General features: G+C 44.4%; 1 protein-coding gene across 14 annotated transcripts in view; it reads left to right on the top strand.

The window, feature by feature from the left end:
- PTPRF (protein tyrosine phosphatase receptor type F) overlaps positions 1-24,062 on the top strand; it is a 398,994-nt gene that overhangs the window by 279,083 nt on the left and 95,849 nt on the right. For 7 of the 14 annotated variants that reach the window (XM_057416512.1, XM_057416531.1, XM_057416501.1 and 4 more), the window contains 2 exons: positions 9,281-9,469; positions 16,992-17,009. In XM_057416512.1, the coding sequence (XP_057272495.1) occupies positions 9,281-9,469; positions 16,992-17,009 (207 nt within the window). The remainder of the gene's footprint in view (positions 1-9,280; positions 9,470-16,991; positions 17,010-24,062) is intronic. The other 7 variants (XM_057416581.1, XM_057416564.1, XM_057416547.1 and 4 more) reach the window with 1 other exon arrangement.

The following is a 24,062-nucleotide window of genomic DNA, read 5'->3' as shown; positions in this document are numbered from 1 at the left end:
TGATGCAGGCAGGCTACAGGACCTAAATAGAAATCAGATTTTAGCAAGATCTAGCCCTTTCAGTAGGAGTTAAGTGGCCAAAAATCTTGCATTCTGGCCTGTGAAGTGGAAATGAACAGATTTAGTATTCCAGCTGAGTGGCAGCAGGAATGCTTCACTTTAATCTGAAACTCAACGTTAGAAAGCGTGGGAGAGCTCTGCTGTCAGATTAACTCGGTTCTCATGCATTTTTTCCTGCACTGAGCTGCAGCCAGACGTACATGGATCAAAAGTCAAATGCTCCATTAATTTAACCACATGTTGGATTTAATGGCATATGGAAATCCATTATTGATTGCACATCTTAAAAAATGAAAATCTCCGTGCTAATCGCGTATCACATCAGTGCAGGTGAAGTAGTATGGAAAATGCACAGGATTAATAAATGACTGAGAATGCAAGTAAGAGCTGTTTCCATGCTTTTCTCTGAAAAGATTGAAGTTTTGGGTATGTTTTAGTGGGAGTGTGTTTATATATTCTGTCACGGGGAAACAGTGGTTTGAAAACAGTTCTACAGGCAGTTATATTCAACAGTTGGTACCAACAAATGGCATAGTCCTGCCTGAAAGCACAGCATGGTCTTCTGTTACTGTTCCTTTACTACGGAGTCTTAATAGCTGCCTGCAAAACCTTTCTGAATTCATTGTGTTTAAAGAACCTTTGTAAGTTTCTTCAATGCATACTTCCAGCCGATGATTTTTTTTTCTTCTGTGGGAAAGAGTTGTTGAAAGAGCCTGGGCTTATTTACCAGCTGTTGGGTATGACCCACAAAACTATTTTTACCTACTTGAAATTAAGCTGTAATTTTGGGGGAGGAAACAAGATGAGCTTTTTTTTTCCTTACCGAACAAGGGTTAAAAAGGGACTCTTGCTCAGGCAGGGGATCTCACAGATATGATCTGTTTTACTTGTGTGTAAGCTCTTCCTCACCCACATTTTTTACATTTCTTGCTGTAGTTTCTGCTGCGCTATACTTTTAACTCTTAAATGACTGTCAGAGCCCTTTTTATATTTCATTAACATGAAGAACTAGTTTCTCTGGTCTCCCAGGAAAATGCTTGTTTTGATGTGCTTTTGGGTTGTCTGTGGACAGTGCTCTACTTTCACAGCAGAATAGTGGGTTGGGTCTGGAGCAGGAGGTCAGGGGTGGTCCTTGCCTCTTAAGGGTCTTTGCATCACAGATCCCATCACTCCATGGGCTGTGTCATCAGCTTGGAGAGGCTGTGTCCTGTGGCTCAGAGCTTGTTCAGCCTGAGCAGATAAGCTTCTGCTATAATCTTCCTTCTCAGGAAGTTTTTTAGCTCTTTTAGGTATATTGGACCTTCTTGGAAAAACTTGAGTTTAGGACCAAAACTGCAAATGTGACTGTCTTCGACAGGAAGCCAGAATGGAAAGCAGCAAGAGGTAGTCAGGGTGACTGAAGGATGATGTGGTAATAGGGATTTCATAAATGCTGTCTCAGACCCTTGCGATCTAATCTGATAAGGTGCAAATAATTGTTTTCTTCCAGGATGGGTTGAGGTCTCCTAGCTGACAGCTGAGTCCTCAGCTAGCACGTACTGAGCAGAGGTTGTTATTACTTGGGAAGATCCCTAAACTAAGAACTGAAACAGTGGGTTGTAGGTGCAAACCTTTAATTTGCCCAAGCTTGTGACTTGTATGCTTTCTTCTGGTGTGCTCTGAATCAGCTTCAGCAGCTGTGAATCATCTTTGTGTTGCCCTCTGTCAAGAACAGGTTATCTGTATAAGAGAGAGAGGAATTGCCTTTTCACCACTGAAGCTATGCCTAGACTTAGTCACCTCAGGAGATCTTGTAGAGTTTATGAAGACCATGGATCTGAGGACTGCAAGGCCATGGTAGTGAAAGTGCATTTTCCCTCCAGAGGGACCTTTCTCATGCCTTCCTTTGGGCTGTGCTTAGGGAAAAGCCACGCTGGAAAGTGACAACTGTTGCCTCCATCAGGGCCTCTGGAAGCTGTCTCTCTTTTCTGTATCCCCGCCTGAATCTAGAACAAATCAGCTACCGTGTGAGAAGCCTAGAGGTAGTTATGGCTGATGTGTGGCTATGTCTAGTGTATCCAGACATAGGATATACAGGAGGGCTTTGGCAGTGGCATGCTGCAGTGCTCCTCAAAGGAAAGGAAGATCTGTTTCCTAATGGAGGGTTGACCCTGCATCTGTGGCACCACCTTTTGTTCTGACCAGTTCCTTGGAGCAGGTTGAGAGGCATCATGAGGCCGGAAGGAACGTTGTTTGGATATTAACCACATCCCTAAGGGCTGGGAGAAGCTATTTGTTTCATCCCAATGGGATGCAGTGCTCCCTCAGGCCTGGAGAACCAAGGCTGCACCCTGGGTGGGAGGGAGTTCTGGGTGCCACTGCAAGTGCAGGGTGCTCGGCCCTGGGGAGGTGACTTCTTGCTGCAGTGGCCATGCATTACCTCAGCACTACACGTGTGCAGCACTGGGACTTGGCAGGAGCAGAGGCTGAATCCGTGTCAGAGCACCTTGAGAGGCACTGCCGTGTCTTGCTCTTAGGAGCACCTGCCTCTCTGCAAAGCAATCCTTGCTCCCCTCGGAGATAAGCAGGTGCTTGGGAATGGCAGCTGTGCTACTGGGAAGGTATTGGTAGCTTGTAAATGGAGATGATTGCTGTCCAGCCATGAGCGGACAACGTTAGCAGTACCCTTCAAGCGCTTGAAAGGTAGCACTGTCTCCATGGGGTGTTTTATGGACTCATAACCTCTAGAATTAGTAGGTCCCATGAGCTCCCACGCGGTGAGCCCCTGGGGTGGGAATCTGCCTGACAGTTTATCCATTTCTGCCATGTCTAGTCTCGTATTTTCTTGAATTTTCCTTACAGTACGTTCTTTGTTTTGAACTGACTCAGATTCTTTCTTTTGTAAACTGTTTCACTGCTGCTGTGATCTTTTTAAGAGATAGCAAATACTTTGTTTACTGTAAGCTCTTGTGCAGTTATTCATGTGGTTACACCGTGACACAGAGAAGTCCTTCTGGAGCTCGTTTCCACACCCACCCATTCATCTGCGCCCTTCTCCCCATTTTCGGCAGGCTGCTTCAGCATGTCACATCGGTGTTGATGTCATACAAACCCGGCAGATTTGTCATTAAAAGCCTTGTCATCAATAGATGACTGTTTGTATTTTCTGCCTGCCTGAAACTGTTTTATACTTACTAACCCAGTAATTAAGACTTTGCTGCCTTTGAAACAGGTTGGTTTCACTGCCCCACCTTTTCCTTAGGCAATTACAAGGCGGTGCCAGTGTCGACAGGGCATTCATTAGCCTGCCTGAGACTTGGCTCTGGCAGCTAGCACACACAATGCACTCCTCCTCCCACCACTCCCGGCTCCTGACACTGGACAGCCTTTGGAGACCACGAATTTGGGTGATATTTTTGGTTCACCTCTTTAACAGGCTTTTGTAAGAAGAAGCATGCAGAAAGAGAGCATCGCCTCAAAATGGCTGATAAAATGCTCTTTGTGCAGCTTCAGTTGAACCAGAACAGAGCAGTATCAGGGTTTCCTTATCATGTAAAATGATGCCATTCTTCTGGGCCACTGGATTGCTTGACTGCTTTTGATTGTCTTGCAGTAATTGAATAGCCACACTGTGTAACCTGTGCTGGAGGATTTAGGGCTGTTTATTCAGCAAACAGATGTCCTGGATTGTGGTGTGCTTACAATCTTACTGGTTTGCATCTTTCATTAGTTAATATTGCCGGCTACCCAGGCTGTCGTCCTTGCACTGATAATTCTGCATTTGCTAATGTGTTACAGTGTCTCAAAGGGAGATTTGGGAGCTTGTAAAATCTGTAAAGTAAATCCGTTGATCCATCAAATACGAGTCTGTCAGTAGACAAGGGTTACCCCTACAACATCCTGTGTTGTATTGCGTCAGACCGCTACCTTTTAGCAGGATCGGTTCAGCCCTGGTGGCTTGAACTGGGTGAGAGGCCAGCCTGCCTCCCTGAATGGGTAGGGAATGTGTGAAATAGCTTTTGATACATGCATCCTGCTCCTGTGCGATGCTGACCGCAGTCAAACACATTTATTGGCGATCTCTCTGCCCTCAATCCATTTCCTGGCTTGTCCCTAGCACCACATGCTCCTGAGTGGCTTCAGATAGCTGGCAGAATTGAAAACAAAGGAGCTTTGTGCTTTAATCATCCCAACCAAGCCCCTGAAATTGATGTTGGGCTGGAAGTTCCTCAGCTGACGCAGGCTGGTAGGAGCCAGTGGCCCAGATAGGCTGTTTCCAGCTCTGTGTGGGGGTAAGGCCCAATATCTCACTTGAAATGAGTCAAGAACATCCCTTCCAGTGGGGCACTAGTTTTAATAGATTGTAAGAGATTTAACTTCACATCTGTAGCTGTAATGTATAGAAAAGCTATTTCCAAATTATATTGGGGATTTTTTTTTCTCTCCCTCAGCAGTCTGAACAATTGGACTCATGATACTAAGCAGTCCTGGCTTTTGTAGGAAGAAGAATATGACAAGTAACTCCCATAAACATGTTTACAGTTTGCACTATCATTTCTAAAATGCCATTTCCTACACTGACACAGAGGAAATACACAGTGGTAAAGGGAAGGTTTTAGGGATGCCAAGTTGTGGTATGATCCCCAAAACAGTTGCATGGCTGCAAGACCAGTGACTATTATATGGGATTTGCACTAGTAGGAACCTGCTAGCCAACCCCTCCAACTTTTCTGTTCTGTGAGAGATTACAAGTTTTGATCAAAATCCTGGGCGTAATCCTGCAGGATTCAGCTGTCAGCAGCTGTGCTCACCACAGACTTCTCTGCAGGCCTTTTCTGTAAGTAGCTCTTATCCACATGCTGTTCCATGCTGGGGCTGATCCTTGCTTCTCTTAAGACTTAAATTGTAATTGCCTTGGTGTCCCTTATCATCACTTGATATTTGGAGTGATGCAGAAAATAAGGATGTCCCAAGGGGTATGTGTCTCATGGCAGCCTCCTCTAGAAAGGTATTTTTCTGGGGAGCTGGTGAATGAGCCAAGTAATTACAGCTGCTCTCAAGGAGGTCTCAGCTCCAGTTCAGGGCTGTGGGAAAGGTTTCTTACCTTAGCTTTTCCCTTAAAGGCGGGAAATGTGTGGCACAAAAGAGCTGTGAGAGAATGGGGGTTAGATTTCTGTCACCTCAGAAAGGAGATTTGCAAAGGGAGCTGTCAAGTGAGCATGAGATCCTCTGCACATGCTGTCATGCTAGATGCCAGAGGGACATTCCTGGCTCCTTGGTGACTGCTACTTGCAAGACCTCAGCCTGGTCATGGATTTTCCGAGTTTCTGTTTGTAACTGCAAAACCCACTCTTTTTTTTTTTTTTTTACTCTCTCTTACTGTTTCCCTTTCCTTTCCTTCTGCTTCTCTCTCCTCTTCCTGCCTTTCTCTCAGTCATTTCTGCTTCCGCTGCTGTAGTCCATGGAGGGAATTGGAGCTTGCAATACCCTAAAATGATCTTGTTTGTGCCTAGATTTTGCTTGCTCTAGCCAGATGCCTGCCTGAAGTACACCCCTTCTGAAAGCATTCAAAACCCAGAAGGAAAAACTGGTTTAGATCGTCTGCACTTGAAAGCAGATTCGTAGCTTGGTTTAATGTACATTAAAAACACAGAAGCTATCCTTGAATAAAACCAAGTGCTGACAAACTCATTTTCTAGAAGAAGGGTATCCACATATTGGCATGAATAGGAGGATAGCTATTAGTGACGAGCTCCGTGTGCAGACAAGTTAGTACAGCTAGCAAGGGCTGAAAGGAGCCGAGGCATGACTGAGCCTCATAATTAGACTTAGATTAGACTTTTGCTGAAGGGGAAGGCAAGGCAAGAACAGCTCTGAACTCCTATCGTCGCCTGTAGTGTTTGAACAGAGACATCCCTCGCCGTCCCAGTGAAGTCAGCAGCGCCAAGCCAGGCTGGAATGAAGCCCTGTTATCTCTATAGGAGCACTGCTGGCAGGGCAGGTGTGGGCTTGTGCCGAGCTGTGCTCTGCAGTGTGACCAGCTCAGGTCTTCTTTACAGCCACTCTTCTCCAAGGAGGGTTTGGGGAGGCTGCCAGGAACACACAGTACAGGGGAAACACGGAATAGTTGAGATCCCCATCTCATGATGATATGGGTAGCTGAGGCCGTTGGACCACCTCTGGAAAAGGTGCTCATCCTCTCCTTGAGCTTGAGCACTGGACACTGTAATCTTGGCCCAGTGCAGGTCCCCTGGATCTACCCCAGAAGTAACAGCAGGTGAACCCCAGCCTTCGGGTGTCTGAGGTGCCGTCAGAGACTGACTGTCAAATTTCCCTGGTGTCTTGTCACACAGTGATCTGACCTGGGACTGCAGCTTCCTGGAAGCACAGTGCTGCTCTTAAACACCAGCATCGCCTCTACATTTGATTGACAAGGAATCAAACAAGTCCTTGCTGCCTGTATGTTCTTGTCAATGTAGGCAGGCAGACGTGTCAGTGCTGTTTGCTTGAGTTTTGGTGGTGGTGTGGCCGTAGCAGATTGGCAGGTTTCAGTTTCCAAGCACACGTGAGAGCTGGTATGTACTGGTACCAGTGCTAGCCCAAGGAAGCTGCTGTGGCTCTGACTACACAGGATACACTGCTGCTCTGCTACTGCCATTTGCTGCTAGAGTTTTGGGGCTTGTGTGCAGTAGAGAGGGAAGAGACTGTGTGCAGCATGAACCTTGCATGTCCAGGATCTAGGATTGAAGTTCATCACATGATGGTCACCTGTGCCCTCTGTCCCTCAGCCCAGTATTCTCATCTGGACTCTGTAATGTCTTGGGCTTGGAGGAGAGTACTTGATATAGGAGCAGTGTGGTACATCTCTTTGGAGTCCAGAAAACTCTTGATCTAAGATTTCTGGTATGGCAGAGGTAGCTTTGTCACCAGGTGTTTGTAACCAGCATCTCTGTCGTGTGCAGTGAAGTCAAGGTTACATCATGTAATTTCTGCTGGTCAGTGGGTCATCACAAACTGCTAATTTTGATTGAGCACTCCAGTGCAGCAGGCCGGTTGTGTTCCTGCACATCAGTCACTGTGAAGGATTTTCTGATCATTCCTGTTTCTGTGGGCAAAGGATCACTGCAGAGAGGAAGAGGTTTCTTGCACAAATGCTGGTTTCAGGTTTGCTTTTAGCTGTGTCCTAAGCCTCCACACAGACTTTGGACCAAGTTAACAGGGTGATACTTTTGTTCGGTGCATTCTTTGTGAAATCTTGAATAAACCAGAAAAGATTGTCAATGGCAATCATGGTGATTAGATCAGATCACTTCAGGGTTTCAGCCTCCCCAGTGTAAACATCTGCTTCTAATACTGTAAATAGCAAGGGGCTGCATTTTAGGCAACCTTGGCCTCAATCTGAGGGAATGTCACTGTTTATGGCTTTTCCTATGTATTTTCCAATGCTTTCCAGCCTATATCATGCTGTACTTGCGTGTACCCTTCTTTTGTTTCTTTTCAGCGATGTACGAGTACGCATTGTGATTGCTCAATATTGAGTGCTTCTGTTTCTCGTTATTGGATGCTAGCTCTGGTGTCGTTCCAGTTAAGCTGTATGTACCTTTTGTCTTTGAAAATCAATAGAGAGCAAATTAAAAAAGAACTAGTTTTTGTGGTACCTTTCATTTAAAAAAAGAAAAAAAATCCATTTATGTTTGCTCATGATGAGAGAGGTTTCTAGGGAGGCCAGCCTGGGAGATAAAATATGGTTTGTGCTTTTAATAAGCATCAGGAACTGTTTTTTCCTTTAGAAAACCTTGGATGCTTCATAGTCACTCTCATCTGAACAGAAAAATAATATTCTAGGGCATTGTTTTGTTTACAGCAGATGTTGCTTTGTGCTACAGTCTTGATTTGCAAACAAGTCAAGGGTCTTGGGAATTCTCCTGAGATCTAAGGGAGAAATATGTAAGATTAACCACCACAGACTGTGTTTGCTCTGCAGGTGTGGCAGTACAGATAGACAGAAGCACCTGAGGTGCTTGTACCTTCCAGTCAGGAGTGAAGGGTACACTTCCAGATGTGTGTTGATAGCAGGAAAAATCAGATTGCAGCAAATTCGGGCTCCTCTGGGACTTGGGGAGATGCTGAGGTCTTGCTTGTTTAAGCACTGCAGTGAGCTGGGAACCTTACAGAATTGGATTTACCAGAGAAGGAGGTTTGCTTAAGTTCCCTTAGAACAGGGAAAAAAAGAAACATACTGAAAATAATTGAGTTTCTGGTACTTTAAAAGCTTCTTAATGTTCTTCAAGTTCTTTTTTCTCTGGAAAAGTATGTCCTTTTGATTGCAGTTCAGGCTTAGCAAAGTACAGTACATCTTGCCACAGAATGAGTAAATGAGGTCTGTTCTGCAGCTGCTATTGAATGACAATGTTGGAGCATGCCTTGGCTTATCAGTGAAGGCTGCCTGATGTATTCCACCCAGCCTACCTGAGCGTGCTCTGCAGCAGCAAACCCAACTATTTTCGTACCTGCTGTATGGATGGTTTTATCAATAAGGGGGATGCTTCATTTTATAGTATTTCAGTAAGACATGCCAGAGCGTGCACTGGCCATTTCTCACACACCTCTGCTGCTCTCCGCAAACCAGAAAATGCACCAGGAGCTTGCCACAGCACAGTCTGGTGAGGCGGCTCATAAGCACAGTGTGGCTCATTAGCTTTACATTCATTAGTTTCTAAAAGCCTTCTGAATCAGATTTTGGGGCATGAGGAAGAGATGTGCAATCTATCCTACCAGTGTGACAGAATGTTCCTAGTCAAAAAAAGAGAAAATGGGCCTCTCTGGACCATTCTAAGGGGTTTTATTGTTTAGCTGTTGTTTTTCAAGATGCCTCGAACTATTTGGCTTCATGTTTGTCTATTATCTTCTACACAGTCCTCCCACAAAAAGGCAAATACCTGCTTTTACTGAATTATTAACAATAGATGGAGCTTACGTATCAATGAAAATTATGGACGTTTCCCAAGGCAATTGATTTAAATGCAGTTAAATTTAGTGGAAGCTTCTATTGGTGTAATGAATGCTCATTATAGAGCTTAATGTGCTTTAAGGGCTTGGAAAACCTTCTCAGTAGGGAAGTGAGGCTGCTGTTTTCCAGCAGAGGCACAGATGCTGTACCGTGGCACTGCTGTCACTACAGCCATATCCCATTGCTGCACCAGAACATTTCACTGTAACCTTGTGTTTTTTCCTCTTGCAGAAGACCACCTCCCAGCTGGCTTCCCGACCATTGACATGGGCCCGCAGCTGAAAGTGGTGGAAAAGGCCCGCACAGCCACAATGCTCTGTGCTGCCAGTGGTAACCCTGATCCTGAAATCTCCTGGTTCAAGGACTTCCTGCCTGTTGACACTGCAACTAGCAATGGGCGAATCAAGCAGCTCCGCTCGGGTAAGGTAGCAAAGCAAGTAAGCTTTCCCTACCTCCTCACTCTTCCTCCCATTTCTCTTTACTTGCTGCCATTGGTTTTTTTTTCCCCTGAAATGCAATTCTAAACCCAACTGCCAATTTGATTTGAGCTTGTTTCTTTTACAATATAAAAACAGTTTTTGGAGCTGATCCTCTCTGGCAGGATATCGTGGCTTGTTAAAAGGAGACGTTAGAGTGGACATGCCTTTTGGAACATCACCTGGATTCCTTCTTCGGTAGACCGTCTTGACATTGCCCCAAATCCTTGGTAGGCTCAGACATTTCACTTCCAACTCAACAGGTCTCAGATAATTTTAATAGGAACGCCATGCAAATTAGGACAGTGAGATACTGGTTGAGATTTTACAATCAGTGGTCATGTAGTACTTCACTCCTTACATATACTCTGCTTTTTGTTAAGATCTTTATCGTTCTTGCTGTGTGACACCAGAAGAATAAAGAAAAATCCAAGCAGCAGCAATTCTGTGGATTTCAAAGGAAGGTGGACACAGTTTTGAACTATACAATTTCTTTTTGATTTTTTTTTGTTCGATAAGCCAGATACTAGCTTTTGAAATACAGGCAGTTAGGTCTTGTGGGTGGCTAAGAACGCACGCCTTTTAGCGAGGAACTCCTGTTTTTCTGCTGTACTCTTTAGTCTCCCAGGACTGTAAGGCCTATTAGAGAATTAAAAGAAAATAAAATGTTGCTTTATTCACTGATGAAGTGCAGCTCCCCAGTGTGAATTGCAGTGGCTATTTAACAATGCAGAGCAGCACTACACAGCAGCTTTAGCCTGGGGAAAAAAGGCCCACATTGCCCTACACAAAGTACAGAAAGGAACAGAGCTGCAACAACTTTGGTATAGAAAGGTCTAGTGCTTAAATAAGAGCCAGACTGGTTTGCCTGGCCATGATGTATCTCTGGGCACTCAAAAGCCATTTTTTATGAGTGCTGCTGCCAGGGCAACACCACCTTCTTCCTATCAAGGTGAGCATCTTGACACATTTTCCCATAGCAGGAGCCTTCTGCTTAAATCTGATGATGCTTGGGTGATAAGAAGTAGGCTTGTACTTGGGGGAGTGGGTAATGAGACATCACTTTCATCAAAAATAGAACCCAGCCTGACACTCCTGATCCCACCTTGATGTTCCAGTGAGCGCTAATTATACTAATGCATTTATAGTTTATGAAATTTCCCAGTGACCTTTAACTTATTTCTCCCACAACATGGTTTAATCTTGATCTGTTTGTGCTGAAAGAAAATATCATACTTGTTAATTATTCTGAGAAGCTTTAGGAAGCAGCAATAGGAAAGTGTACATGGATGTGTTTCACTACATAGCTGACTAAATCAGCATCAGAAATTAGCATAAATGAGCAGCAAGGCACCTCCTGATGCACTTGTTGTACGTTCTCCAGCCTGCTTTTTGCAGGCACTTGGCTGCCTCTCTGCCAGCTGCTTCACAAGTTTAGTGAGATAGAAAGTTTAAAACCAAACTAGTAAACCCTGTCACTGTGTCCAAGTTTTGCTTCCTATTCGCTGTTCTTGAGCAACATCTCAATTGAATATTTCACCTGGGATTCAAACTCTGGAGCTGGCTGCTTGCTGAAGACACAGTAATTACCAAGGGAGGTGTCAAGGGAACCTTTTAGAAATCAATGAGGAGGACACATCCTCAGACTCACAAAAGAAATTGATTAGCTCTCTAATGTAGTAAAGGAGCTTTCCACAGCTCAATGCAAAAGTATTTGAAATATGAGAGAAGTTTTGTTTTCGGGGACCTGGTGCCAAGATTCACTAAGGTTCTGCTTCACCCTGGCATGAGTAGGGAGCAAGAAGTTTACTGCTTCTTGTGGGCCAAAGGTTCATTCCCTGCTTACATTTCTGACTTTTTCCTATATTTGTAGTCGATATAAAGTAGGGCCTGCACTTTGAAGTGCCTGAGTCCCACTTACCTGGCTGCACTCACCCTTTGTGAGGAATGTGATGGGTCAGGCAGTCTCTGATCCATTCTGCAAGGTGTTCACTGAGCTCTCCAGCACTATACCATAGGGGCACAGTTGTTTTTAAAGAAAGGAGTGTTTAAATAGATACCTCGTTATATGGGAGAGTGTAATAGTTTGCAAAGTCTCTGCTCCATTAAGATCATATCTTACAGCCAGCCTGGCATATCTGCATGAATGTCAGTTTATACTATCTCAATCTAAATATACGCTCATTTAATTTCATTTAATTAAAACTCAATAAAAGCTAGGCAGATGTAATATAGTTAAAATAGCTACAGCACGTTGTGAGCCCAATATTGCATATATAGAGTGTCCGACCTTCAATGAGTACCAAATATATTATTATTCAGATGTACTAAATATAGGTTATGAAGGTCAAAGCAGCTTTGAAGTCTGACTTAGAGAGGGGTTTGCAGGATGATTTCGTTTCTTTAGGCTCCTAGTGTGGAATAAATAGCTAGAGGTAAAGAAGCAGCATGTTTGGGAAAGGTGCTCTCTTCTGACACTCGCAGTTATGTGGGCTGGCAATGCTCTGGGGATCTCAGGCAGGTCTTTGAACTTGCGTGCAGTCAGATCATGTGCCCAAGGGGGCTCTGAACATCAGTTTCTAGAGCTCTGTTCATCTTCTGTCAAGATACTAAAGAGTTTGTGGTGTAACACAACCAAGCCGTCATCTTAGGCTCTTTTAACCCCAGAGGACTGGTGTCTCTGTCAGGAGGAAATACACGGTTTATGAATCTGTCCTGTATCCTACCATCCCTCATTTACTGATCACATCTGTATGTATGTATATGCATTTTTCTTTTTAAACCTTCTGACAGAATAACTCTTCACATTTAGAGTGAGTTTTTAATTCTTTCTCCCCAGTACATAGATCTTTTCTCCCAAGTAATGCTCAGTTCCTTTTAAAGTAGAGCTCTTGGGTAGTTCTGTCAGTACGTGTTGCACTAATTGCTCTGGAGATGAGAATGCAAATAAATACATGTTTTCATCTCTATTATCACAGATCAAGGCAAAAGCAAGGTCTCTGACTCATGCTGGTTGTAGCAAAATTCTCCCTTGCTCATCATGCTAATACTTCCCACTTCTTGTGGAGAGAGGCTGCTTTACTGCAAATGCAGTGACTCAGGACAACTCCCTGTTCTTCCCTAGGGTGCATAGCTTCAGTCATTGCCTCTCAGTCACTGACACAGGATCTAAGGCCAGCTCTAGGCTGGGAAACTTCCCCAGCATGCTAACTCATTTAAAACCTGTTCCCCTGAACTGATTTTGAAACAGTCCAGGCATTGTAGTGTTACAGGTGATGTACATATGAGTTCTGGCATCAAGGGTCACCACTACACCTCTAACCATGTTTTAAAATTAGTTGATGATGTGGCAGAAGCTCAATATAGATCAGATTGTGCTAATTCTTCACAGTTGCTCTGTAAAGATTCTTGGACCAGAAGCTCCTGAAGACTTCAGAGCAACTCTGAAGGGTATTCATACTCCCATAGCTCTCAAATGCTTCCAGTGAGTTTCACAAGCGAAGAATTCCTCTTACACCTTGCTCTTCAGAAAATTTATGAACAAAATATCAAATTAGAATAAACAGTTATTCTGAATGTTAACTTCCAGATACCTACGCCATGTAAGGGAACTCCAGAAATTGAGGGAGCATTAACATCTTTCATCTAGTAAAGAACTTGATCTTACAAGAAGTATCATTCTCTTCTAATTACCATCAATTAACTGAGTTACGGAACCATGCCCTACACCCCAGTGTGGCTCAAAGGCAGGTAACTGCAAGTAAAGTATCAGAGAGAACTCTGCAGGTGACTTTAGTCGCTCTCTGGAAAAGTGTAGGTGCCTCTAATGAAGAAGCAGTGGGAGCTGGGCCACCAGATCGCCTTGCTGCATTTATACTCTCAGAGTTACCAGCAAGCACTTTCAATTTAGTTTTGATCCTATAGGTAGAAGTGCTACTTATTTGGTAACAAAAGGAATACCCAACATGCACAGAGGAAAGTTGCAAAAAGAGGTGGTACCTATCCCAGAGAAATGACAGCAGCAGCCATATCCTTCTTCAGTGGTAATAGCCAGCAGCCAGTATCCAGCAGAAGACATTCAGCTCCTGGCAAGAAACAGCTTTGAGTCCAGACATCAGATGGGCATCAGCTTGGAATAAGTTGTGTAAGGGTAGCCCAAAAGAATGGGTATTGGGAAGTATTTTCCAAAAGGATCAGGAAACCCACACAAAGATGGATGCTTTCTCAGAAAGGACTGACTGGACAAGGGTTGAAGCAATATCATGGCCAGCTAGCTGACAGCTGAAATTTTATGTCCTGGACAAACCTGTAGTGCACATGTGGGTCTTGCTGTGCGAGGCACACACAGCACTGGTGGGATTCACACAGACTCCATGTTGCAACTGGTAACAAATAGCCAGTCTTTTCTGTAGTACTTCAACTTCTGAGAATAGTTTTCCCTAGAATTATGTTAGGGAGTAGCCAAAAGCACTGTCGGAGTTCTCTGGGAGTCAGTGTTGCAGCCAGCAAGAGCCTTGGTTTCACTATATGATGTTGCTTTGGAGTGGGGTTTTGGTGGCTTAGGTTCTTACACTTCCTAAAAGGAAGTGGTGTGTTGATAAGTCTGGGGTGAGTTTGTGTCAGCACAGTGAAGACCTCTCTCCAGCAGAGCCTCTTCTCAACACTGGGAAAGACTGATGCAAATAATCCCATTGGGTTTTCCAATGTATTATCCTATGTTTTGCCTTGCTTTGAGCACCTGGCTGTGTGCTTCCACTACACAGGATGCCAGGGTCAGTATTCATTCCTGATTGAAGTGAGCGTATGTGGTGGTGTTCAGTGTCTGTTATTGTGAAGGGGAAATAAACTGTCCTTCCTTATGAGTGTTTCAAACCTTTCAAACACAGGAGTTGGGTTTGAAGCTTGATCTTGGTGCACCCTTTGCATAAAGAGCCTAGTGATCGCAGGGCATTGGTTGGCCTCAGTAACCATTTAAGTGGTGGCATCTCTGTCACTCAATGGACTCTTATGTTTGCACTCTGTGCTATGATTTCGTCCCTTTGAGGGACACCCTGAGAGGACAGTAGCCAGAGATGCGTTGTCATATGATGTGAAGAACAGATAGAAACTTTTATTCCTTCTGGGTGAGGGAATCTGAAAACAGAAAAGCCTTGTGCATTCTCTGTAATGGTGTCCTCTGTGTGAAGAGTGAATGTCTTAACTTCGCAAAGGTGAGAGAGACCCAGAACAAACATTGTCTTAAATACCGCAAGCCTCTGTGCTGCTGCCACAAGGGTTCGCTTACATTTGGAGGCCAGGAGGATTGGGATTTAACACAGGAAGAAATGAGCTGGTCACACTTATGTTTTAGGGAATCTGCTTCAAGTCTGCAGTTGCTCTTACTGCTCTGTGTAGACAATTGCATATTAGCGAAAGGGTTTAGCCTCTACAGGGAGTAGATTTAAAGTTTGCTGCAAATCCTTTCAGTTCTAGGGCAGAACAACAAACCCTGTTTCAGCCAGATGAGAGAGACGGAAGTCCTGTTTTCTGCCCCTTGGGCTTGTTCTCAAAGTCATTGCACCATTCCCATGGGAAATGACACACTGCAGTGATGCTTTTCTTAACTCTGCGAATTGCGGGGGGGAAGGGGGGGGGGAGATGGGAGGAGAGAGGCCCTAGACCAAACTGAACAAAAATATCACTTGGCAAACTTTTCAAACAGGCAAAGAGAAATAACCCTGTTTTCCATGGCTGTGCTATTCCATGCAAGTATCTCTGGGTTTAACTGTTCTGTCAAGGGTAGCGGTAGTTACTAAGATAAATAAGCAGCAGATTTATTATTGCAAGAAAGAGATTACCCACAACTTCAGTCACTGCAAGATCTTTCCTGATGCTTCAGTCATCTGGATAGAAAGTGTAAGACAATACAACCAGACATAAAGTTAAAATGGGGTAATGTCATCTTGGCAGAGGAAAATGCCAAAATGAGTAGTTTTAATTGCTGCTCCTGCTTAAAGAAAGGACTCTGCCTAAAGGAAAGGGTAGTTAGGAAAGAAAAAGATTAAGTATAAATATTGTAATTACTTTTTAAGAGGCAAGTTAAACATGCTTAAAATATGCCTTCTTTGTATTTACAGAAATTCTTTTCTGTCTTTCTTTCCCATTGGGTGATCATTGTTGTGGATAATGGAATGAGCTGTAAATCTGAGATACACGACACTCTTGTATGCATACTGGTATTTATTAATCAATACACTGAACATGATTTGACACACTGTGTCCTGTTTAACCCTGTTTTTCTGTCTGTTTAAACTCCTCAGTTTTCTTTGGTAAGTGCTTGGTATTCAGATCCTACAAATCTGCATAAAACCAACACATACCATAAACTGCCTACAGATTCAAGCTGCATGAATCTCTCCCTTATACTAACAGCCTTCATATGTGCAGAATAAGACCAAGGGGACAAAAGTGGGGATTAGAAGGGTTCCCTGCCAATTTGCCCAGCTGGAGCATCTCTCCTTCAATCATGCTTCATTATTGATTGTACGCTGAACTCAAGACACTGACCAGTGGATCCTCCACTTGCTAAACACATTGACCTCATAAACTAAACTTCTACAGATTGTTGCAACAGGATAACTTAAACTCACTCCCAGAGAAGCCCTCCTTATAAGATACACTTCATTATAGCATGTAAAATTATCTCCAGTGCCTTATAAAGAGGGTAGGGACTCCTTTCTCCAGCTAACATACAAATTAGGCAGGAGCAACAGAGGTCTGGCTAGCGTATTGCTGTTACATTACCAGAAGCTGCTTTGTTTCGAAATATTTCTAGATGTAAAGTTAATTCTGCATGACACCAGTTTCTTTGCCAAAGGGAACCTGATGCAAGGGTTATGCGAATGTGGAGAATGGCTCAAAACGGATTTGTTACACTCTCCCCTTAGTTTAATTTCTTTAAGCGAGCAGATTTTGTCCCACTGGTCATTCTAACCTCAAAGCCAAATCGCACCTAGCGCCCGCAACCATATGCTTTCCACCCCTCCTTGCCCACCACACTCACAGTCACACAGTCCCAGGACACCCCTTCCGTGTTCTGTATGAGGAATGAAGGGGCACCGCACCATCTTCCCAACGTGTCCTCCATCTCAACTGCTTGAACAGTGATGTGGGTGAATGCAAGTGGTGAGGCCAGCTGGCAACACCACCTCAGCAGCTTAGTTCGGCTCCCGTTCATGAGGGTGGTGGCTTTAATGGCAAGATGCAGGGCTGGACGCTGCTCTTGTGGAAGCGATGAGCTTTACTAACCTCCTGAGGATGTCACTCCGACTTTTATTGCACATCAGTTTCTTTTTATTTATTCCTGTTGCGCTAAAAGAAATTCTAGCTTTAAAAAACTTTCTGCTTTTTAGTTATAATTTTTCTTCCTTTCCTCTTTGTACTAATGCTTCTCTCTAATCTTATTTGCATTCAAATTACCTCACCAGGTGGTACACCGATCAGAGGTAAGAATGCTGAAATGTGCCTCCAGTTGTCACGTCACTCCATCTCCTGTCTGCCGTGTCCCTTCTCCGGTGTTTCTCATCTCCAGCTTTTACTCTCAGCCCTAACTCTGCCAGCGCTCTCGCTCATCTGCACTCTCCCACTTAGTGTATTTATTTTGGTTGGTTTTCAGCGTGATTTCTTGTAGACTCATCCATTGCAGTTTTGCACTGTTGAAAGGGGGTTATTCAGTGGAAAGTTTGCAAACTGGAACATGGTCCCTGGGCTGTGCCATGGGATGGTTGGCGTCTCCTGCAGCTCCTGCAAGTCTCTGACTTTACTGTGCAGTTGTGGCCTTTTGAGGTTTTGTGACTAGGGGGTTTTTAGATAGATCGCTTTGGTGTTAAGTGTAAAGAGGTAACATATTCACAAGAGAACAGTCAAATTCTTTGCTGCTGCTGCTGGGCATGAAACTGTAATCAGAAGGAGATAAATTCATGAAAGTTTGAGCAAATTTAGCTCTGGGATAAGGAGCACCTTTGTTTGCATTCCTCGCATTTGCCTTTCAAGTGCACTAACCCTCTAATGTGGGGGCATACTGGAGAACCACTGTCCTAGATGTCCTGGACATACCGATGTTGCTTCACAGCACCAAGATATTTTTCTACATAGATGAATCAGAAGCGCATCTGACTGCTCTAAGTCTTCATTAATTAAGCCCACCCCTGGTTTGACAGCCCAGTGTGCGCAGTTCCTGGCTTGTTTTCACAGCCTGTATGCACCAGTAATAACTTTCCAATCGGAGCGTTGTCTTTTCTAGCCTAAATGCTCAAAGCTGTCTCTTTAGATTAACTTTAGCATGTTAATCAGCATTATGTGCTAAGGCCCTTCTGAATTCTCTTGTGATTTTGGTTACCCCTGTTGATTGACCCCTGGATTTCTCGGCAGAATGACTACCACCTACAAATCAACATGACCTTGTTTGTTCAGGTTTTTCCCCTTCTTCCCTTTTTTCCCCCTTTTCCCTGAATCACTGCTGGAAGTTAATAATCTGACTCTTTGGAACTGGTTCTGTTGCTGGGGGTTAATGTTTTCAGCTCCCATCAAGTGATTTTAGAGTAAATGTGAATTGCCGTTTGATGCATATTTGCATTAAGTTGCCTCTGTAGCAAATCTGGGTCAGGGAAAAAGGCTGCCTTCCTTATTTTGATATGAATGGGCTTATATATCTGTCATTCCTCCCTTTGGAATACTGGAGATTGACAGCTGTGATGTTACAAGGTCCTTAAACTATTTCTTCATCTCCTACTACAAATCCTAAAATGAAATGACAGATTGAATGCTAACTAGCGGAGCACTCTGAGCTCCCAGCCATGCATGCCGAGTGTGCAGCCATCCCAAGGCTTCCCCGCGTGCTCGCTGCGTGCCCGCCCTGCCTGATGACATTAGTGACTCAGCACCAGAACCACGTGGATGCTCCATACGTCCTGCTTGGGAACTGAACACATCTCTGTGAAAAGAACCATCCATCTCATAAAACATAAGTTCCCCACACCCCCACCTCCCTTCCCACCCCCGTTTGAGTCCTGATGAGGTATTTTAAGACTGTTCTTGACATTATTTAAAATATGTGTCCTGTTTGAATGTCAAAGATGACATTTCTGTGAGAGCAAACAGAAGCCACATGCTGCTCTCTGGCTTCTCCCAGAGGATTTCTGTCAGCCTAATGCCTTTTATTTAAAATGGAGGTCACTGGAATTCTAAAGATAACGACAGATTAGATGAAAGTGCTTTTATGATGGTGAGGTTGTGTCCATGTAGAAGTGACTGTTCTGCCATGTTCTATACCCAGCTGCACTCTTGTTCCTCATTAAGGTAAGTTTGATGCTTTGGAATCCATTAATTTGGTCTGAAAGGAAGGGTGAACTAATAACTCTTAACAAACCCTTTTGGAAATAATGTTTGGGGAGGAAGGGGTGGTTTTGGTTTGATTTAATTGCTGCTGTGACTGTGTCGCTAGGAGTTGTGTGCCTGGAGCTTCAAGCGTTACGCAAGGCTTTTGTGCCAAAGCAGTGGAAAACCACTTGCAGGGAGCAGTGTGTGGTTAGCAAGGATGACCTGATAATTCCACCATGCACCCCTCCAAAAGGAGGAGATTTTTCTCTCTAAACATCTCGTTTGACTTTACCCCCACATATTTGGTCCTTTCTGTCCAAGACATCTCTGGTTTCCCTGAAATGGAAGGAGCTCCTATCAATAATTCAGTATCTCCATTTGTAGCTTCACCCCTCTGGGACTGCCCCAGATAGTAATTTAATCTTGAGATCCCTATTTTTTTTTCATCAGAAAGACATGGAGCTGGCAGATGCCTGTCACATTAGGCAATAGTTAGCTTCTTAATGATGACCCACAGATAATATCAGTAAATCCATGTTGAAGCAAGTTCTGCCCCATTCTCATTTTCTAAGTAGAATATAAGATAGGCACTTCCAGCATTTCTCTGGAATTGGACTCATTCAACCTTTTGTGAAACCTGGCTGCATTTTCCTACCCTGGCCTGTAAGAGAGAGCAGAGCACAGTTGTGTTTCTGGTGGGTGCTGGACTGAACAGTCATTAGATCAGATGCACATGAGGAGGTAAAGAAATAATCATCTCAGGCATTATCCCTCTCCAGTCAGATTTATTTGTTACTTTTCTGTCACCACAGGAAATATCTGAGGTTCCTTTACATAAGAGTATTTCTTCCCTGCAGACGTCAGCGTAGCAGAGGTCTGTCTGAATTAACTTTAGATCAGCTCACTTGGGTGTCAGAAGCTGTCTGTCTGGGAAGCCAGGTAAACACCCACACCAACTTCTGTATAGCTGCAGCTAAACCTTTCCAGTCCGGGGTGAACTGGTTTAAATATAGCTCCACTATGTCGACACTATCGTGGTAGATGGAGCATAAAGCTATCCAAAGAGATTAGAGGAACCTAAAAGAATATTGCTGTCTCTTTTGAGCATGTGCTTGTACATTTGGTTGCACTTTGTATATGATAGGATTTTTTTGGCTGTTTCTTGAGCTTTTCCAGTCACAGAAAGAAGAGGTGAAAGGAAAACAATTTAAAAATGAGAAGATATGCGCACAGGAGCAGACAGTGTTGGAGGGAGGTTGGGAGGGGTAGAGCCTGGGAATGTTTGTAATGCCATGTTTCTAACTGTCAGGATTGAGATTGACTCACATCCCTTTAGAAGTACACAGAGGTATTACTGTGCATTTGACTGCTGTAGTTTTGCCTCTGATGCAGAGTCCCCTGAGATTTCCTATACCTGCTGGTGAGAGATCAGAGCATCCTGAAAATCCACTAAGAGGAGACCTCATGTTGCTAAGCACATTGGGTCTCCTGTGCTCCATCTCTGCCTGAGTCTGGCTCGATGGCTGCAGTCGGGTGCTATCAGCAGCTGCCTCTGGTGCACAGGAGGGTGATTTCTCAGCAGCGCTGCCATCCAGAACAGGCCCCTTGCATGCCGATCACCGGCCTCTCAGGCATAATAACCATAATGAACACTAACAATGAAAATATATTTGTAGTTATCTTGTTTTGCATAATTGGCAATGCTGATGGCTGGTGGAGGCTAGGTGCATTCCTCTGTAACAGCTGGGAGATACTGCAGGTATAAATTGCAGAAAGTAGTGAATAAGGGAAATGCTTATTATTGGTGACTCTTGTGTGGTTTTGGTGTCTTTCAGTTTTTCAGGGCTCCCACAGCAAGTGTTGGTTGTCTCAGCAACTTGGGTGTCAAAATCCAACTCCCTCATTGCCAGGCCTTCACAGTATTTCTTTTTCTGCCATACTCACATTTATGGGTCCTTGTTTGATCTGGGCTTGCCTCTGGCCCTGCTCCACAGCTCCCTGGATTTTATTAGGAAGATTCATCTTCTCGAGGAAGGAATTTTTAGAAGACAGGGGATTGGGACCTGAGCACTGGCTGAAAGGGTGGCTAAAAATACTGCTTCAGGAAAAGTCAGGCACTGTTTCTGTGGAGGAAGATGGTGGGAGGCAGGAGGAAGGAAAATGGAAGGCTTTAGAGTTGCTATGTGCTCTAGTGTGTGGTGTGGGCAAAATTTGCCTCTTCCCTGGCAGCAATGGCCCTGGTCAGGTAACTCTGTTCATTAACATCTGCTCTGCAAGTCCTTCCCTTAGATGAGTGCTGTGATTGCGGCCTGGTTCCTCTGACTCTTTGGTATTTACAGGAACATTTAATTCCCTGTTTAGTTTTATAACCAGGGCAGGTCAGTCCCTCCACTCTGAGCCAGGGAGACTGAGTCTGTGAATGCCCTGCTAGAGAAATAGAGCTGCTCCCACTGCTGGGGATGGAGTTCCGACCTGAATAGATACAGAGAGGTCCATTTGTATGGCAGCTCAGAGCTTTTTACATCAGTTTGTCACCTAGAGGAGAGAATGACAAGCCCTCTGTGGCACAACAGTACCCAGCACTGCCAAGAAGGGTCCCTTGTCAGGATCTGCCTTCCCCATGCTTTGTCTGTGCAGTGCACTTTTTAAATGCTGCTTTTACCCACTGTCACTGCAGCTAATGATTCTGCCTGAGCACACGTGTATTTGAATAGATAAGTAGCTTGGAGAGCTGCTAACAGGACTGCTGTCTGTGCCCAAGTTTACAGAGCAAAGGAAAAAGCTGGGAGAGGAGAGAAGGGACTGACAAGGAGATATCAGCTCAGAGTAAAGAACCTATAAGGGATGCTTGTCAGTCATCAGTGCTGGCTCCTGCCCTCAGCCCAAGAAAGCTCTGCCTTGTCACCGTTCTTGCTGTCACTGGAGACCTGCCAGGGGTTTTTCTCAGGAGCTGTCAGCTTTCTGATAAGCTGAGATGTGTTATCGGGAATAGATCTGAGCTGCAGGCAAGATCGACATGGCATCGCAGTGTGGTGAGGAATGGCTGCCCCTCTTCTGCTGGAGCCCCGCTGAGGTTCAGGGTGCTCATAGAAGGCAGTGGAGGTTGGGTGGTGTTCAGCAGGGAGAAGCGTCGCCCTGATGTGCATGTACCACTGCAGAGCCCCGTGAGCTCCCAAACAAGCTATTCGCTGCTCCTCTCCTTCATATATGCATGTCCTGATGGTAGATGGGCCTCACGCATCTGCTAAAGCCATGATACCTGATTGCACATCAGGATTCAGCAATGCAAATGAGAACAAAGCACCTGACACATGAGCACCATGAGTCCATATGAGGAGTCCATATGAGAAGTCTGCAGTAGCATCCTGTGTGAACAAGACCTTACTCAGCAACTTGCGCAACATAAATCCCAAAGTAATGGATAAAAGTAAATCAGCCTTCCTAGCTCTGCTTTGCAGAGGCGCGGAAGATTGTAAGATGAGATGTTGACAGGGCTAGGAATAGAAATCAGGTCCTTTGCACTTGTCAAAGCAAAGAATTCACTGCGCTTTTGAGGGTCTTTGGATGCAGCTTACATGAAATCCAGGGAAAGGAGCTACTCAGGACTTAGTTTTTCCTTTCCTGTAGCTCCTTGTCTCCTATCCAGCCTAGACTTGAACTCTTCAAGAGATGAAGTTACTGCCTTTCTCTGGGATGACTGAACAAAGGGGTGGAGCATTTGACACTTACGGAGTTTTTCCCAAAGCTCAGATGCATTAATGTCTCCAGCTTTCTGATCCCAGCAATGTCTGATCATCCTAACTTCATTCATAAATCTCTATACCCTGAGATACCCTACTGTCTCCTGTATCCATCACTTAGTTGTAGGTTGTCCTTCAAGAAAACCCCTATAGTCCCACTGACTGCCATCAGTTTACCATGATCCCGTCACTTCCTGCTGGCTGTCAGCTCTAGCATGGGATCTGTATGTTTGTCTAATGATGATTTACTGCAGTAACTGTTTCCGTTCTGGTTCAGTCGAGAGGTTTGCATTAAGTTCTGCTTCCTGGGTTCTCTCTTGCTCAGGATGCACCATAGTTTGAATGGTCATGGCAACCCAGACAAAACCAGAATCCCGTGCCCAGTGTCCCTGAGTAGTTTGTAGGCAGTTGCTGACACGTATTATATGTTTATAGTATGTATCTAGAAATTGATCTGTGTTGGCTGCAGAACTGACAGGTAATAACAGCATGTAATCTGAAACTCCCCTCCGCTTTCATTTTCTTCATCCTTTTATATTTTTCTCTTCTCTCTCCTTCACTGATGTTGAGGTCTCTAGAGATAAAAAATAGTTTGACTAACTGGCATTTCAGAGGCACAGCGATCACAGTTGTAAGAGGAATAAATACCAGTGATACATATTAAATGGCTAAAAAGGGGTATATAAACAGATACTTGTTTATGGCAGAATTATCTGGGGATCTTACTTTTTCTAGGCAGACACCACTGCATGTCACATGAAGCTGGCTCTGCTTTCAGCCCAGCCAGCTGATGAGGGCTAGATAGAGATAGGCTCTTCCTCAGGGTGATGACATCTTTTTTATTGGTTGGTTGGTTGGTTGGCTTTTTGAAGTATGGGTATGTTGTGCAGCAGACAGATTTTCCCAGCCAAGCCCAATGCAAGTACTCAGAACGAACTCTGCAGAACATGCATGCCCACAGAGTAATGAGCAGAAATTAAGAAGGAGATAATATATGGTGAGTTCCAGAAAAACTTCCTGACAGAAAACATAAACAGGCTGTGGCATCAGTTTCTTGAGGAAGTGGTGAAAGACCTGTCACTCAGCACATTTAAAACGGGATTGGACAGAACACAAGTACATTTACAAAAAGGAGCAATCCAGCCCTGGCCCCCAGGGATGCACAAGATAACCTAATAGGTCTTTTCCATTTCTAGATTCTCTGATTCTCTGTCTTGTCAATGCTGGGAAGCTTTGTCCTGCTCCACTGCCTGTCATGCTGCTGTCTGCTTGAAGATGTTTTTCCCAGGCACCATGTAGAAATTCGGCATTCTCCCTGAATTAAGCAGCAGTGCTCTGTAGATTTTGGCCTGTGAGTGTCCAGAGAGCTCCACGGCTAGGAAAAGCTGGCAGGTCCTTGCTTTAGTAGCTGGAAGGACTTCTGCAAACAAGCTTTCTCTG

Source organism: Pezoporus wallicus, unplaced genomic scaffold (genome assembly GCF_028554395.1).
Source record: "Pezoporus wallicus isolate ANWC-B61680 ecotype Strahan unplaced genomic scaffold, APGP_CSIRO_Pwel_v1 contig_5908, whole genome shotgun sequence".
NCBI classification, from domain to species: domain Eukaryota; kingdom Metazoa; phylum Chordata; class Aves; order Psittaciformes; family Psittacidae; genus Pezoporus; species Pezoporus wallicus.
Note: the sequence above shows the minus strand (reverse complement) of the source record. Positions and strands in the feature narration are given on the sequence as shown.